Raw genomic sequence first — 19,584 nt, forward strand, 5'->3', positions numbered from 1 at the left:
TCATAGAGTAAATAGTAAATGAGATCGATTCTGTAGAGTAGGCAACATTTTAATCATTGGCCCCATATATAGGCACTTTAGCATGAGTTCTGTTGACTTTAGATTGTAAGGCGATGAATTCACTGATAAATGTCATCTCTGAAGCACTACCTGAAAGAGCACTTACAATAATTTTTGGCCTGAGCTAGCTCTCATTTCTATTAATGCAGTACTAATTAAAACGGATGGCAATGCTCGAGAAACTTTATTTGCAACCGCAACACAAGTGTTGTGTTGATGCTCTGTATTAGTGTAATTTGGCGACTCGTTGTTCACTTGCCGATCATGTAGCAAAGTGTGGTGATTATGACTTTCCCGTACAGCGTCTATATGCACCATTTATTAATATGAATATTATAGCCAATGATCTTGTTCAAATAATCACAAACAAGTTAGATTGCAATAAGGCACCAGGATATGGTAACATCTCACCTATCATGATAAAAAACTTACCCCTTTTGGACATTAATTTCATGACTGGATTTTTTAGTGCCATTATTAAATTTGACTTTGACTAACAGAGTGGAACACATGCATGATTATTAAATCAGGCAAAGATTTTCATGCTTTTAAAGCTGAAACCATACCTTGACCGTCAAAACCTAATACTCCCCCACAAGTTTGGTTTTAGAGAAACTATTAAGGAACTAATATGGAACTATTAAGCAAGTGAATCGTATAACAAATGAAATAATTCACGCATTTGAGTTCAGAGAATATTGCTCCGCAGTATTCCCCGATGTTAAACAAGTATTTGACAATGTATGTCATAAAGGGCTCATATATAAGATACGCGGTTAGTTTTGAAACTATTACAGCAGCAAGACACGTGATTTCAAGCTGCTAACGTGGCGAATATTCCATCAACTTATTTTACGACGGGGAGCGCAGTATCTATAAGTAGCAATAAATTTTAGCAATTGATCACAAAAGCTGAAATACAACCGCACACACGAGAAGATTGTACCGAGCTAACGCAATATGGTTGTTTAAAATGTCTTAAACAGTGCATTATAATATTCTATTTTGACATAAGAGATAAGAAACAATATAACATAATTCTAAACAGTAACATATATTAGAATTATAAAAACTTATATTCCAAGAGATGGTACATATAAAGCAGAGATGTGAAGTGAGTGGCTCACATTCTGGTGTCAACAACAATATTAGCTGCGTTTCTTGAATTTGCTTACAATTGCGAATCGTGCGCTGTCGTTCTTTTTCGTTTATTACCTGATGCAGTGCTCTAACTCGTACAACGTATCATGCAACACATTACTGCTATAGATTTCGCTATAAAAGTCCTGAAAGTGGCCTTTTCACAATTAGTTGCGCAAATGACCTGAGTACAAATCATTATATCTATATAACTTATATAGACATAATATTATATCGGGACCTATATTGTTAAAAAAATTTTTGTTATAGCAGTTTCACCACAATTTGCTAAAAACCTCTGTTTAGAAAACAACAGTAAGAACATGAAATACATAGAGCAATTCTGGCAAATATGTTTCAGATCACCATACTCACAAATCTTGTGAAAGATCGTTTAAAAGATCTTTCGTTTTTTTGGCAGTGGTCTTGTGCAAGACTGAAAGCTGTTTACGGTCGTTTCATCAAACATGAAATGAAAGACCTATTATTGATTTCTAACTTAATTTTAATACGCCGCAAATGTATACTGCCTGATATACTATACTGTCTTTAAAAATATTTGAAAGTATATATTTTATATATTTATTCATCTTGTTCTTTATTTAATTATATGAATTTAAGATATAATTTTAGAACTAATTAATTTTTTTTTGAAAGAAATAATAGCTGCTATTATTTTTTTTTTGACATGAGGTAAATTCCGTAAATAATTATTTATGTATAAATAATAGTAATAATAATGGAACATACATCTTGCATACATCTTCATTACATTTGTATTAAAATTTAATTATTTACTTGCATGCGGTAGCGATTAGTAGCTATTTTTCATTTCACCACAAAAGAAACAGAACAGCTTTCTATGTTACCACGAATTGCAAATGATAAAACTTTTTTTAAGGATCATTGTTTAAATCAGATTATGACAATACTGGCGCTAAACATTTAATTCCGGCTTCAAAAATGAGAAAAAAGAGTGGCAAAATACAAAAGCACAGAAAAGTTTTCAAAGCTTCATTGAAACATCATTCATCAATTGGTTTTGTTATTGATAAAATTTACATATCGTGATGTTGTAATAGTCATAAAAAATCCAGTAGACTTGGTAGAGTTGAAAGTTTTACACAAATAATCAAATGAAATGATAGGATTCCAAATACACCTATGTAATGTCGTCACTGCTTAATGTTTCATTCAACCTCAATGGAAAATAGCATAACTAAAAATGATCATCAAACTGAGTAATTTACCAGAAAACGTAAAAGTCTACAAACCGATAAGACTACTACCGATTCTCTCTTAGTTACTGACAAGACTTTCCTTACAAAAATAATAACAATTGTAACCAGAAAATAATCTGATCCCCGGTCACTAATTCATGTTTATAGGACATCATAATATAATACTAACAGTTTAATGACTAGTTGAAAGTATTCGGTCAGCATATGTAAATAAAATGATTTGTTTTGCAATTCTAGACAGTTTCTTATAACAATTATTAGTTACACCATTTAAGCACCAAATTTTTTAAGCGTGGATTAAATTCTACTTTCTGGGGATACTTAAATGTGTTAACAAATTCCGATGATGGCATCGTTCTCGTAATCTCTTTTTGGAGTTCTAGTTCAGTCACATATATTGCAGTCTTTCTTTATCTACCTGATATTGTCAGCGATTAACGACATAAAAACTGCAATTTTAGATTGTTGTTGTAGTTACATTCTGAGGTATTGATGTATGTCATAATTTAGAATATATGCAGCTCCGCAGAAACCGAAAATCATAGTGATATTATTTCTTATGTGCGGTTTTCCAGTTATTTCCAAAAAACCTTTATTTTGATTTTCTTCAAAACACAACTCTCCATATGGCCTTATAACTTTTTTTTTGGTGAAGTTAGTATTGTATATCAAATTAAAACTGAAACTCATACGAATATTTTCAGCTACGTAACGTCAATGTGTTTTAATTGATTTAGTTGCTACAGTTAAAATTGTTCAAATTTTTTTCGTTTTTTTTCATATTTTTCTATTTTCAATGTGGTGGGATTCACACAGACATATTAAAAAAAAAATTTTTTTGTTTTAAAAACATTTTGAGTGCTTAAATATAACAGTTGAATAAAAATTTCAAGTTATACGCTATATTCCAAATATGCCCAAAAAAGTGGTTTTTATTAACAAGTCAAACCAATATAGAAAAATAATTTTTTCGATTTATTTTGTAGAGACATGTATTTTTGCAGGCTTACCAGGTGTACCGGTATGAAGTGAGCGTAAAGATACGAATGTTTCGACAGGGAACATTTGTTGTGAACGAGCCTTTATTTCTTTTTGTTTGACATGTGTGAAATATATTTAGTATACATCAAGTCATTGAACAGACAACATCGTATTTTTTCATCGTGTTAAAAATGTCGAATTTTGTACCAGAAAGTGATGATTTGCGGAAAGCATTAATTTTTTGTTTTCATTTGAAGAAAAGTGGTGCAGAGTCGCATCGAATGCTTGTCGAGGTATATGGTGATCATGCTCTATCAGAAGCAACATGCAAAAGTGCAAAAGATGGTTTCAACGGTTCAGAAATAATGATTTTGATGTGAGAAATGAAGAACGTTTGAAGACGCCGAATTGCAAACGATATTGGATGGAGATGACACTTTGGGTCAAAAGTAAATGGCAGAAATGTTAAATGTTGCACAAAAAACAATTTCTGACCGTTTAAAAGCTATGGGAAAGATCCAAAAGTGTGGAAAATGGGTGCCACATGAATTGAATGAAAGACAGATGGAAAACCGAAAAAACACTTGTGAAATTTTGCTTCAAAGACACGAAAGAAAATCGGTTTTGCATCGGATTGTTACTGGCGATGAAAAATGGATTATTTAAGGATCCTAAACGGAAAAAATTCATTGGTTAATCCGGGACAACCACAACATCGACTGCAAACCAGATCGATTCGGCAAGAAGACAATGCTGTGTGTTTGGTGGGACCAGAAAGGTGTGGTGTACCACGAGCTCCTAAAACCTGGTGAAACCGTCCAATGCTGGTCGCTATGAACAACAAATGATAAATTTGAACCATGCATTGATCGAGAAACGACCAGAATGGGCCAGAAGACACGGCAAGGTAATTCTGCTCCATGACAATGCACCTGCACACAAAGCAAAACGGGTTCAGGATGCAATCAAAACACTTGGCTGGGAGCTGCTACCCCACCCGCCGTATTCACCAGACTTGGCTCCTTCCGACTACCATTTGTTTTCATCGATGGGATACGCATTGGCTGAGCAGCACTTTGATTCCTACGAGGAGGTCGAAAATTGGGTGTCTGGTTGGTTTGCTTTAAAAGACGAACAATTTTTTTGGCGTGGTATCCACAAATTGCCAGAAAGGTGGTCAAAATGTGTAGAAAGCAATGGCCAATACTTTGAATAAAATATTTTTTACTTTTCGATTAATAATTAGTGCTTTATTTTCAACGCAAGTAGACGTGTTTTTGAAGTACTTGTGATAAAGCTCGTAAATGTGGACTGTACAAAGTTTTACAGATTTACAAAAATAAGTAACAATAATTAAACAAAACGATAAGTTGAAAGCACGATCATAGGTGAAAAATCTTGTGTAAACAGCATTTGTTTGATTTACAAAAATAACTTGGCGCTTTTGTCAGAATTCGCCTTGTTGTAGAATTTGTCAGTGCATTAGAAAGTGAAACAATAAACATAACTGATAGAGACAGTTTAGTGATCTTTTATATCTGCTCTTATAGCATATAGTGTAACCACTTATCAGCTAAAATAAAATCTTAAATATTTAGCTAATAGAGACAGCTAACATAACTGTATAATCATAGAATTTTTTAGCTTGTGCACAAACCATAAACATTTTCTATAGCTGCACACAAACCACTGATAGTTTTGTAAATTCTATAAGTGATTAATAATATAAAAGCTTTTAATATTATAAAGTGTAATAAGCAAATAACAAAAAATGAAAAAACATTTATCGAAAGTCTTCACTGAAATATGTGAAAAAACAAATAAGTCATGGCAAACTTAGAAGAATTCAAACTTTTAAGTAAGCAGATTAATGATTTAAAAATTTTGTGTCAAAAACAAGAAAAACTAATTGCGAATTTGAGCAATGCAAATGCTATGTTAAAACAACAAGCAACCACTGCTAAAGTTGGTACTGAATCAAAAGCGGAAGAAGTACAGTGAACTGGCAAAAGAGTTCACAAAAGTTACAAAAAAAAAACAGTCAGAAAAGAAAAGCGTAAGAGAAGTGATGATACACTATCCAAACCTTAACCAAACCAGAGGTAAAAAAAGATCAGCAACATCAAAAAGAAATCAAGATCCCCATGCCACCTCCTATTAACGTGAGTAATGTAAAAGATTTCAATAGCTTTAGAAATTTAGTCTTAAAAAAAATAAATGGAATGGTTAAGTTTAAGGCTTTATCCAACAGTGATATCAAGATCACTTGTCAAAATGAGGACGACTATCGCCAAATCAAAAATGTGAATCATATAGAATCCGAAAATCATAATCGAAATTTTCATGATATAGAATATCATACCTATCAACTCAAAAATGAAAAGGCGTACAGATTTGTAATAAGAGGAGTTCCAGCTACCATGGACACTCAGGAAATGGTTGCCGCCATCAATAATCTTGGTCATGATGTGTTAAGAGTTCAAAACGTTAAAAACAAATAACAATCAACGGAATAAAAAATTACAAATCATTTCCACTTCTGTTTTCGAAATCTATCAAAACTGTTTTCGAATCGTGATCTACTGAACTCCAAAGTAACAAGTATTCCATAATGTACTAACTGTCAGCAATTGGGGCATACTAAAAGCTATTACAACCGACATCCGAAATGCGTCAAATGTGCTGATGAACACCACATCACAATGTCGAAAACCACGTAACAGTGAAGCTACGTGCGCATAGTGCGCACGTCATGAAAAGGGTCATGAAAAGGGACACACAGCTAATTATAAAGGTTGCTCAGTGTACCAAAAGAAATTAAAAGCACAACAGCCTATCAAACCTAAAGTTGTCCAACGACTCAAAGTACAATCTGTTAAGTTACAATATCATCAAAATTGTGCAAACCCTCCATTAAGTTATGCACAGACTGCAAAAATGTCTATAGAGACACATAAAGCGATAAAAACACAAACTGCAACAATAAATGATAATGAACCAACTAATGCCGATATAATGGTATTGCTTCAAACAATACAAAATAGCATTAACAAGTTAAATGAAAGGGTGAACAAGCTAGAAAGCCAGTCCCCAACAACCAAGAAAGTTAAAACGATTTACTATGAGTAATCAATTCCTCAGAATAATGACATGGAATGCAAATGGGCTCAATCAAAGAGCTCATGAGCTAGAATTATTCTTGAAAACAAATAATATAGATATTGCTTTGATACCCGAAACCCACTTTTCGCAATTAAATCATAGTAATATTATGGGTTATTGCGCCTACGGGACTACACATCCAAGCGGCACAGTCCGTGGTTGTACTGCTCTATTTATTAAAGAAAATATACAGCATTATCAAAAAGATGAAATAAAAGAGAATTATATACAAGCCACAGTTATCGCAATTCAACACAACGAAGCTGAATTAAATATTGGAGCTGTATACTGTCCGCCACGTCATACCATTAGCAAAAAGCAATACTTAACCATATTCAAAACCCTTCGGCCAAAATTCATTATTGGAGGAGAGTACAATGTCAAACATACTACCTGGAGGTCTCGGCTGATTACTGCTGGTAAAGGTAATGAAGTACTCGATGCCATAAATGAAGCAAAATGCAATTATCACTCATCACGTTCTCCTACATACTGGCCTACAGATAGCAACAAAATTCCTGATCTGATAGACTTTTTCTTTTCGAAATGGATATCATCTAATTTTGTAGCAACAGAAGGGTTGGAATATCTAACATCCGACCATACTCCCGTTTTACTAATTTTAAGTGCAAATTTTATCAAAATGAAGAGAAAATTAAACCTTTCCAATAAACACACAAATTGGGACCGATTTAGAGAAAACCTAGATAACTATATTGACTTGAAGGTGAGACTGTGCACTAAAGCAGACCTTGAGAAGCAAACACAGCACTTTGTTGCAGCAGCCGCAGATGCTACCCCGATTCCAAAAGAACAATTTGAACAAGAAGCTGTATATCCAGTTGAGATGAGGGATTTAATCAAGGAAAGAAGGAAAGATAGACGTACATGGTATAGAACCAGAAATCCAATTGATAAAACAATATTTAATTGGCTAAGTAATTCTGTTAATCAGCTAATTAAAAATTATAAACAAATAAGTTTCGAGCAATACCTAAGTGGACTTGGAACCGAATCAGATAAAGATTATTCATTATGGAAGGCAACCCGTCGCCTCAAGCGCCCTCTCCTTCAGGTCAGAAAAAATAATGAGAAAGCAGAAATGTTTGCCCAACATCTTGTCGCAGTATTCCAACCGCATGACATTCCATCTGATGTCAATATTACACCTGTATATCAACCATCGTCAACTATCAAACCAATAACTTCTATAGAAATAGCACAAGAAATTGATAATAACCTCAATCCAAAAAAAGAACCGAGAATAGATGAAATATCACAGGGCCTGTTTAAAGAGTTATCACGCAAATCAATTATCATGATGACATATTTTTTCAACGCCTGCCTTCGGTTACAATACGTACCAAAATGTTTAAAAATAGCAAAAATTATCATGATAAAAAAACCAGATAAGCCACCAGAACAAGTTAACTCTTATCGACCGATATCTCTGTTAACAACAATTTCAAAACTATTCGAGAAGCTATTACTTAGACGCCTTAAGCCTATGATCAACATACCTGACTTTCAGTTTGGATTTAGGAATAAGCACTCGACTATTGATCAAATTCATCGAGTAATTAAGACAATTGAAAAAGCATTTGAGGAAAAGAAATACTGTCCTGCAGGGTTTATTGACGTATCTCAAGCATTTGATCGTGTATGGCACTAAGGACTTATATATAAGATGAGCAAAATACTACCGTCTACACTGCTGACATACCTACAGCTCGAGACACATTCATCGGTACGTTCGCCGATGATACTGTACTAATGGCATATGAAAATGCACAAGAAGCAGCCAAAAATAAACTACAGGCAGCGCTCAACAATATCAGCCGTTGGACCGCTGACTGGAAGATTAAACTAAACCAAAATAAATCCACTCATGTAACATTGTCATTGCGGCGTACAAGTAACAATTCGTATACATATCTAAATGGCATACAAGTTCCGCACGCAAAGTCAGCAAAATACCTTGGGATACATCTTGATAATAAACTTAATTGGAAACATCATGTCAAACAGAAATCCGACCAAATCAAGTACAAATGTCGGCAAATGTATTGGCTAATCGGACATCATTCTCAACTTAATTTATATTGTAAAAGACTGATTTATCTATCTATCGTGAAACCGATTTGGATGTATGGCATACAGCTATGGTGCTGTACGAAATAATCGAACCGAGACATCATGCAGCGAAGTCAAAACAAATGTTTAAGTATGATTATAAATGCTTATCGATATGTAACAAACCAAGAAATATGTAAAGACTTGAAAGTTTCATCAGTTAAAGAAACCATACAAAAAGTAACTGTTGGGCGCATGAAAAACGAATACTCAACCACATCAATGTAGAAGCTATTCAACTGTTGGATATTACCAATGAGCTCAGAAGATTAAAGCGAACAAAACCTCATCAGTTAACATAGATAATATTGTATTATAAATTATTTGTATTATTAATTATTGTATTATTATTATAAATTATAGTATAATTATTGTATTATTATTGTTATTATAAATTATAAAACATTGTATTATAAGTTATTAAACATTGTATTATAAACTATTTGTATGGGAGCTGAACACTAGTTCAGTAAACCCGCACACATATTACTTAATATTTATATTATTTAATATATATTAAGTACAATTCACCAATAGTAATAAATTAAATAATAGTTAAGATTGTACTACTCATATCCAATAAAAGGATGTTTTTTAAAAAAAAAGCTATTAAAAAAAAAAATTTTGTAGAGAGGTTTCAAAAGTAGTGAACTACAACAACAACGACAACTCTTTTTTTATGTTTTTCGACTAATGCCAAACACACATCATCACTGGGCTTAGAATTATTTTTTCTATTTAATTATTGCAAATAATTTTTTAAAACTGCAAGTACCAAGAGTGAACTCGTATCCTGCCAAATTTGAAGCTCAAAGTCAGCGTTCGTTAGTACACTGACCTAAAGCCGTACTTGACTTGTATGTTCTGTCGTATGTTTACTCAAGGTACATGTGTGCTTTCTGCAAACTTGTTATAGTTTGTAGTTGTCTTTTAAATTGTCCGCCAATAATCTTCAAATATGTTCGCGTCCTAATACCCTTGATATATTTTCTCCATTGCTGAGATAATCTGATGGAACATTTCACCTTGTTCATCATCGAGATTTGAAGTCCACATGAGAGTACCAGAAATACTTTTTTAGAAAACTATGTCCCAATAAGTTTGTAATTGTCAATTAATGATAAAAGAATTTCTCTATAATCTGCATCTTTTTTGTTTTAGTAGTTTCTCGGCTTGACTAGAACGAAATTGAAAGCAAAAGCTCACCAAACCAAGCCAGTTATTCTGGGATTTCCATTTTTAATATAAGTGTGGTGGTGTTTGTCGTATTTAAATTTATTTCTATAAGAGAAACCATAACATTTTTCAGCAACATTGTTCATCAAGTAAACAAAGAATGCTGTGTGCAGCTTGACTATGGTTATCATAACTGAATCAGCATAAACCGTAAGTTAGCTTCAGTGCACTCAGAAGTGTGTGAAGTGTTACTTTGTGCGTAGGATAAATTCCTAAACAATAAATGCAATGTTACGTTTCGTCGTTTATTCTGTTTAATATAAAGTAAGGCAAAACTTAGGCTGTCAAATATGTGGAATAAATCCACATTACACACTATTTTAGACAAATTTTAAAAATAGCGTATAACTTTTGAAATTTTTATTCGCCACTCAAAATGTTTTTATTAAAACAGTCTTCAACATTATAAGGGCATATGGGGAGTTTTGTTTTGAAAATCAAAATAACGGTTTTATGCAAATAAATGGAAAACCGTACACAAGAAAAAAAATACTTATGATTTTTAAGTTCTGTGGAAAATTTCACCACAGAAAATGCAGGTCTCGTCTATGGAAATGATTGACTGTCAACTTGCTTGAACACTAAAATTGTAAACAAATTTCTCTATAAATAACCGCCTTATATATTTTCAAGAGCAGTTATAATAGTACTCCGCCCAGAGGAAGAAGTCATATAAACATCGAAACGTCGGCGATAGTTACATACACTACTATATAATAATAAATTTCTATTAACAATAATAAAGAATAATTTATAAGCTTTTATTTTTTATCACTTCAGTTTTTTATCAACTATGATTAGAATTAAAAAGTCAAATAATAACTACTGCAAAAATATATTTTAAAATGGCGTAATGCCAACAGAACATATAACCAAAATAGCATAAATCAATAATAAGTCACATGCAAAAAAGCGATAAATATACAACTAATATAACATTCTTTTTACGTAAATCCGTAAAACGCGGCTAATACCCAGAGTGGATTTTCTTTAATTAAATCCAGAGTGAGTGAATGCCAGCATAGCTATTATATGGAAATTATTAGAATGGTGTTTGAAATGATGTTCTGATAGTTTTTTAAAGATTGAAATAAGGAAGCCTAGTTTACATTATGTAAATATCTCTATATGTATTATATATAGGCATTTAAAATCCCTACGCAAATGCGTATATATATATATTTCTGTTTCATATGTGTATACATAGACGCACTCTGTACGTGTTAAAGATCGTGCACTGACACTGTTCAATATAATTGCCAATCACAATAATCCAACACTCAGCAACCTAAAAACACAGCAAAATCTGATAAACACAGGCAGATACAAAAACATCAGATCCATCATATTATAAAGCCCCGTATTCAGATATTCCTAGTGTGACTTAAAACTGTCCACAGATATGATAGAGTTAAGGTGATGAATCACCAACTCAGACATCTGCATATCAACCTCTTCGTATGTGTATATAAAATCGTGTCTGTATTGCTTTTTCTTTTTCATTCTGTGTATTTCGCTCTCTCTCTTTTCTTCTATGTGTTCATGCATATTTATGTACATATTTAGTGTGAATATTTGTATTAATACAGTAAACATACCTTCCAAGTTGCTGCATTCCGTCGGAAATAACAAAAAGTGTTTTGAAACCAGTTGTAGATTTCATTTAAAGTAAGTTGCTTGTCGGGAGACTCAATAATAGACTAAAACAAAAAATAATGTTTAAAAAGTTGTCAATAAAGTAAAGATATTTTTTGCGAAACACATTTTTATGTACTATGCAATTCATAAAAATAATTAAGATAACGACATAAAATAAACGACATGACAATATTTAAACAGTAAACTATTAAATTAGGTGTATTCCGTCGTTCATTGTTCCCATCTGCAAAATATTGTTATTACAACTAACAAGTCTTCCGTTGGAGACTCCGTATTGCAATAGAATAGTGTTGTTGTTTTGCGTACAAATTAAAGACCTTTGCAAAGAATTGTTGTTTTTGCTGCTCCTTAAAACGACCGAAAACACCTTTTATAAGATCACGAAACTTAAATTAAAATATTCATTATCTAAAGCAGGGCTGTCCAAACCAGAGGCGATCACGGGCCAATACAAATCACTGTATAGATTGGCGTGCCGCAGAAACAAATACATACGTTCATAGTTGCGTATAAAAGGTTACAATCTTAAATTTAGTTTTATTAATTGATCAATTTAAATTCATTTATTTTATATACCATAAGAATAAAGTTATGTAGTTTTACCAGTACATCAAAAGAAAATTTGCGTAAATGTAGTAGATTAAAAACATGCTGCGGGTCACACATCGTAAAGAAGGATGGTAACATTATAATCAAAGAAAAGCTTTCAAAGAATAGAACCTTTGCTTACTCCGAACGAAACGAAAAGAAATTGCTAAACAAAATTTTTGTTGCATATTTTGGCACACCTATTGAATACATGTGAATACAAAACTCAAACAACAAATTTTAGTTGACAATGGAAATTCAGTTCTTTAAGGTATTCTATAATTAATGTATAATGAAAATAAAATGAAAGTGTTAAAAAGCTAACTTGAAAAACTTGATAATATTGCATTGTTATTCTACACTAAGTTCGTAAAAATTATTTTGAAATTATTTTTTCTTTTAAACTGCAAAAAAATCTACATGCATTACTTATGTCACAATCGTGATAAGCTCGACGATTTCTCATTGCCAACCTAGCCGTTTCACAGGCTGCCTCTCTTTGTTGTTACGTTGGAGAAGCGCGAAGTCGGGTCATACTAATGCAGCCCTTTTCTCGTGCGATTTCTCGTTCTTCTTCAGTGGATGTATGCGTAATGTTTCGACGCCTATTTGTATTACGGCTATGTTGGGAAAGATTAGACTTTCTGGGTCGCAGCCTTGTTAATAATAATACACACACTTTAAAATATATTAATAACACTTGCACAAAACAAACAAATTGACCGGTAAAATATATATGCTTTTTTGCAAACAGCTATCTGGCCAACCGAAAATTCAATAAATTAAAAATAAAGTTTTCCTTTTTTGTAGTTTAAATAATTTTCTTATTTCTCTATGAAACAAAAAAAAAATAGAATTTCGGTACTTTCAGCTCATATATTGATGACAGTATTTATTTATTAAATTTGAAATTTGAAATATTTGAAATATTGATAACACACAAAAAAACAAAAAGAAAATCAGTATCACTCCTGTCGAACTGTCCACAGTTTGAAACAGAGTATTATTTATGTTAAAATTTGTGGATTTTTCCAATATTTTGTAAGATATTCTGCTATTCGGAGCGGAGACGAATCCACCAAATCAATAATAATTAAAAGCGGTCCAGCCGTTCTTGAGTTATAAGTGGTAACTAACACGACTTTCTTTTATGTATATAGATAGATGTATTCTTTTAACTTGGATGCTCCATTAACAATAAGTTTTAAAATCTTATCACTAATAACATAATATTTCAATTTCTTATTTTAACTATACGTTGTACAATATAAATGAAAATAAGTAAACCTTATATCATGGAGCTGGAGTTCCGACAGCCAGTTCAACTCTTTCAGCTAGAACCACAGGCGATAACTCTGATGGTGAACAGCCAGTAAGGAATGTTAGTCAAGTTAAATCGATGGTCGAAAACCCAACCAAAACGCAACGTGGAGTACCTAAATAGGTACATAACTGAGTTGTATTGGTTGGGAAAAGGACTGTTGGCGTGGAGAACGCAAACTGCACCCCAGGTTCGGTTTAAAGCCCACCAACCTGGGGTGTCAACCAGCCAAAATTCATAGGTCGGAAGGTTGGGGTCAAATAAGGTAGACAACCAACAACAAATGTCAGCCAAGTGGGGCCTCAAACTAGGCTTACGGATCAACTGCCTAGCACCAGTTAGGCTGCAAATAAGCATAGTTATGGCAAGTGGGCTGTAGAAGAACAATGGCCCTGTCTAAAAGAGGTCCTATGTCCAGGTAGATGGGATCGATTCAAAAGTCGAAGGACCAATTGATGAGAAACATAGTTGCTTTCAAAGCATCTTTGTTGAACGCCGTGGAGTCCCTAGATGGCGGAAAAAGTAACATAGGCTTTGTTGACAACGCTCGCTTTGACAATGGCTACATTACCATTAAGTGTAAAAATTAACAATCCAAGCCATGACTACTTAGTACGATAACTAAGCTGCAAGACCTTTGACCAGAAGCTAAACTGGCGGCTGACAAGCTAACAGTATTTCGAAACCAAAGGAGAATATTTATATTTATCTGCGACTCTACCGTAAGCAAGAAAAGTATTATCAGCAGGCTGCGGAACCAAAACAGCTGTATGAAAGACATTTAGAAATGGATGATCACTAATTTTAGCAAGTTTGGCGATGCAAGCAATGCTGTCATTATGATCACAGTGTGGTGTCCTAAAGAACACGCTCAGGCAAGTAAGACCGCAGGGGGTCTACATCTGTAGTCTAGATGAAGCCAGAGTGAAGTTCTAAATAGATACACGATGAGCATGACAACCACTCTGGTATGGGACAAATGGATCTGTGTAGCCCATTAGGGTGGTGGGTGGTCCCACACCAAAAAACAATAAAGGTTGAACAATTAAATATTTATCACAGTAAAGTAGCACTGTGACACTTTGATGAAGAAAAGTTGGACAGACTATTGATTCAAGAGCCCTGGATAGTTCATAACACAATTAAGCGACTCGTTACATCAGTCACCATGCTGTTCTTTCCACAGACAGCTGGAAAAATAAAGGCATGCATACTGGTAAGGGGATACACTAGGGTGGCTCACGTTATAAGGGGGAAAATTAAAAATGAAGTTTTGAATGAGCGCACCCCCTAGGAATATGCCATTGACCTTAAAAATGATATTCCCAAAGTTTTGGAGCAATAGGATTAAAAATGACGTTGCGCCACTCGAGCAAAGTTGTGTTTTCAGTACAAAAAACAGAAATTTTTCAATTCAAGGTCATTTTTTATCTTTTTTACTTGTTTCAACAGTTATTTATATATACTCATTTGATAGATAATTAAAATGTCTTTTTAATAAGATAGTGATGAGCAAAATCGGTTAAAAATTATGCGCAAAACACAATAATTAGTTGAGCGTCTGTGCTCTGTTTTCTATTTCATACTTTTGCATTGTGCTCTCATGCACAATGCAATCGCAAATGTTTACAAGAAACGGAAGAAACATAAATAAAAAACAAAAATAAACCATTTCTACTTAATAATTTACATAGATATTTAAGTAGAATTGAAAATGTAGTCAAAACAAGAAGTTTTTCGTAAAGAATCGAAAAGAGAAAATGGTCGTACAGGGAAACGAAGCAAGAGCGGTTAAAAATTCCATTGATTTTAATTGGAATAAATTCGATGAAGAAATTGTCTCAAAATGGAAGCTGAGTCTTTAGTCACAGTTCAACAATATTGGGATAACGCAGACAGAACGATTCAATTTATCACTCCTAGTTTAGGTTCCGCCCTTGACAAATGCAAGGTTTCGGATCGCTACGCTATACATATTTTGTAGTAGTTACCTGGTTACCTGTGGCGCCCAGGTGCCATCTAAGATTCTCGATGGATGGCGAAAATCATGTACTTACTAAAAATATTTATTTTAAGAGATCAATTTACATATAACTCGGATAATTTGTACGAGATATATACATTTTTATGGTGAGCATATGTGTGAAAATTTTAACCCATACTAGGTAAGGTTATGTTCGGAATGCTCGTGCTGACAGTTGTCAGCATTTCTACTCGGAGACATATATTGCCCATTGGGATGCCCTCAAAAAAATTTACCAGGAGATGTTAAAGTAGCCTTGTTTAAAGTCCTTTACAGAGACGCAGGAAGTGGTTGATAGATTTTAGCTCCTCTTCATCTTAGCAACTCCTGCATAATCCACTTGTTGGAACTCGCCACCGTTGGAGCATCGGCGCAATGGCACAGTGCCCCTTTAGTACTCCAGAAAGCACACGAACTGCAGGTTTGTTGAAGCCTAAAAGGCTTTTCGTTTTATTTTTGTCCAACTTAGGCTATACGATTCTAGCGACCTTACAGTCTTCGCGGTTAGTTTATAAATTGTCACAGTATTGATTCCCTCTATTATCCTAAACAGTTTACAAATCGGTGTATGTATTGAGAGGTCGGCCTCTCCAGTATGCAATTCAGAACCTCTTCTGGCCATCTCATCTGCTAGTTCATTCCCTTCAATATTGCTATGCCCAAGCATTCGAAATGTACTATCTCCAACAAAGAGAGACCTTATGATGTTGGATGCTCATCAGTGATGCGACTATCTTGGAATTTAGATTCAATTGCTTTCAGTGCGGCCTATCTACAAAAATCGTGATATTCGAAGGACAAATTGTACTTTATTGTCTAATGTTGACATCTTTCTCGATAGCATATATCTCGCCGTGAAAGACGCTGTAAGTAGCAGGGATTCGGTAGCACTGTCTTATCTGCATATCTTTCGAGAAGATACCTGCTCCCGTACCGCCTTCCATCTTTGAGCCATCTGCATAGATAGTAACTGTAGAGTTACCGGTCATAGATCCAAGCTCTCAGCTATCTCTGGTTAGATAAAGAGTGGGAACCCACTAATGAAGTAATTTTTCTCAAAGAACCTTATTAATTTCGTGACCGAAGAAATAACAAATTTTTTGGATCGTTTTTGCCTATCTAATAGTTTTATCAGTTTCGATCCTTCGCCATGGATGGAGACGCAAGAATATAGAGATGCACTTGAATTCTGTACCAGACTTCATATGATAAATGATTGTATAGAAAAAGGAATTAGGCTTATGATGGATTATAATTTGATTTTGACAAAATATGAAGAGAAAAAACAACATGTTCTGCAAGTAGTCGAACATTATCATAAAAATTATCCTTCACATAGTTAGATTTATGTTACAAAACATAATAAACACAATATATTAATTACTGAAAAAAAAAGTTTTCTTGAAATCATAATTTTTTATAAATAGTTAACTAAATCGTAGCATATACTATTACGTAATTGTGCATGCCAGCTAAAAGGTATGAAATAGAAAACAGAGCACAGTCGCTCAACTAATTATTGTGTTTTGCGCATAATTCTTAACCGATTTTGCTCATCAATATCTTATTAAAAAGACATTTTAATTATCTATCAAATGAGTATGTATTAATAACTGTTGAAACAAGTAAAAAAGATAAAAAATGACCTTGAATTGAAAAATTTCTGAAAACCCAACTTTGCTCGAGTGGCGCAACGTCATTTTTAATCCTATTGCTCCAAAACTTTGGGAATATCATTTTTAAGGTCAATGGCATATTCCTAGGGGGTGCGCTCATTAAAAATCGCATTTTAGTTTTTCTGAGCCACCCTAGGGATACACTGTATCCAATTGCATAGAAGGCACTATGCTACTGAAATATCCTTAAAGCAGTTGTCAACATGCCTATAGGGTGGGCAGATTCACAGAGTTGTCCTGTACGAGGTCGGGAGGGCAGCTGAGAGAAAGCAAACTTCAGGAGGCATATCGATGACCATCATGATGGACATCGAAGAAGCCTTTCACAAAGTAAGTTTTGATAAGTTATAATCAGCTCTAGCTGACTGAAAAGTTTGTTTACTTATTATTGGATGGATTGATTTCATACTATGGCAAAGAGCGATGTAAAGTTTGAAGATCATATCTCATACTTCACTGCATAAAGGCTGGAGTACCGCAAGGCAGCGTCTTAGGTCCACTGTTATATTTAATATTTATGCATGACTTACCAGCAAGAACTGGTGTCTTCACTAGGACATTTGCGGATGACACGGTAGTCTTGGCTACATCTATAAACCCAACAACCGCCTCTTTGATGCTACAAGCTAGTCTCGATGACATGTCAATTTGGTTTAGGCGTTGGCGTATAAAAGCAAATGAGTCCAAGTCATCTCATGTCACTTTTACACTAAGAAGAGCAACTTGTCCGAAAGTAAAGCTCAACAATATTGTGGTACCACAATCAACTGCTTCAAAATACCTCGGAATTCATCTAGACAGAGGTTTAACGTGGAAAATGGACATATTCAACAAAAGGAAATCACTTGGTATTCAATTAAGAAATATGTCTTGGTTGCTCAACCAACACTCCTCTCTTTCTCTGGAAAATAAAATCATTGTCTACAAATGTGTTTTGAAAACTGAAATAAGTTTTAGAAATAAGCTAGAAATTGTACAAAGCCAGGCTCTGAGAAGACTTCTCAAAGTTCCATGGTACATTAGGACGAATGACATCCTCAGGGACCTCAAGATTGATCCCATCAAAAAATACAAAAAGAAAAGGATAGAGCCTTGAAATTATTTGCAAAATCTGACAGAGTTATCCAATCTCAAAATGGTTACAGGCTCCTCGGGGAGGTATGCAGAACTGAGGTCAATTATTGCTTAGCCTGATGAAGTGATAAACAATAATCTTGTTAAGGCGCAAAGAGGGGTTTCGAAGAAACCTTGCAGTTAATAGAGAGTAAAAGTGCTCAGGTGCACTGACTTAACTAGCCTCAACATAATAAATATAACTCATTTTTTAAAAAATATGCAAATCTATTTTTTTTTATTTTATAAAAAAATCTCACTTTTACAAAAGCTTTGTCACCGAACATAATAAATTAAAATACTGTAAAATTCATATGAAAAAAGCAATAAAATGAAGAATTTACAGAATATATATTACATGATTAAATTGATTTGAATGTTTATATATTAAAATTTACACATGTATTTGTCATACATTATTTGTTACAATATATATTTTGTTTACGTGATGTAATATTATTAACTAAATATGGTACATACATAATTTTATGTTATCGTGGTAAGATCACATGTATTCAATACGTGTGCCAAAATATTATAAAAAATAAGTTGTCAAAAACGATTTCTCTTCGTTACGCTCAAAGTGGTCGGATCTAGTGATCTATTGTGAATGATTTTTGGGAGAAAATGGTAAACTCCAGTCAGATGACAGAGATGTTTGTTTATTATTTATAACTGTTGCCAGTGGTAATGAGTACATTTAAATATTTTTAATAAGTTATAGGTAATGCTTGCCGAGAGATAGAGATCGTACCACTGTTGCGCAAGCCTTAAGTACAATTTTCAAATGAGATCTTCAAGCTAAAATTGCGTTTGTAGTTGAAAGACTCGTGCGCCACAAAGTAATTTTTTTAGTAAAATTTTCGAAGATGACTGATAGTAATTATGTAGAAGTAATTCACTAATTATATATTAAGGAATTTATAATTCTGTGTTATGTACAAGACATTGCTAGAAAAATAAAACAGATGTTAGAAAATTGAAAATTATATAAACAATTTCATTACATATATATACATGTTTTCTATGAACTGATCTTATTTTGGCAATACAGATATACAAAAATCAAGAATCAAGTCTGTCCAAAATTCCCAATTTTTATATACAGCCACGATCACATCAAGCATATTGAACTTTAACATTGTTTCACCCCGTTAATACTACAATTTTTAACTTACAAAGAGTTTTATAGATAGACTGCTTAATTTGTAACTAAATTCGTTGCAATTCATTACATCATCTCTTATATTT

The 19,584-nt window shown here is 33.5% G+C and overlaps 1 protein-coding gene across 1 annotated transcript in view; it reads right to left on the bottom strand.

The window, feature by feature from the left end:
• LOC119675294 (forkhead box protein P1-like) overlaps positions 1-19,584 on the bottom strand; it is a 79,297-nt gene that overhangs the window by 27,460 nt on the left and 32,253 nt on the right. Inside the window, exon 3 of the mRNA XM_038086489.1 lies at positions 11,552-11,653. Coding sequence (XP_037942417.1) covers positions 11,552-11,653 — 102 coding nt within the window. The remainder of the gene's footprint in view (positions 1-11,551; positions 11,654-19,584) is intronic.

The sequence above is a fragment of the Teleopsis dalmanni genome, chromosome 2, assembly GCF_002237135.1.
Source record: "Teleopsis dalmanni isolate 2A chromosome 2, ASM223713v2, whole genome shotgun sequence".
Classification (NCBI taxonomy): domain Eukaryota; kingdom Metazoa; phylum Arthropoda; class Insecta; order Diptera; family Diopsidae; genus Teleopsis; species Teleopsis dalmanni.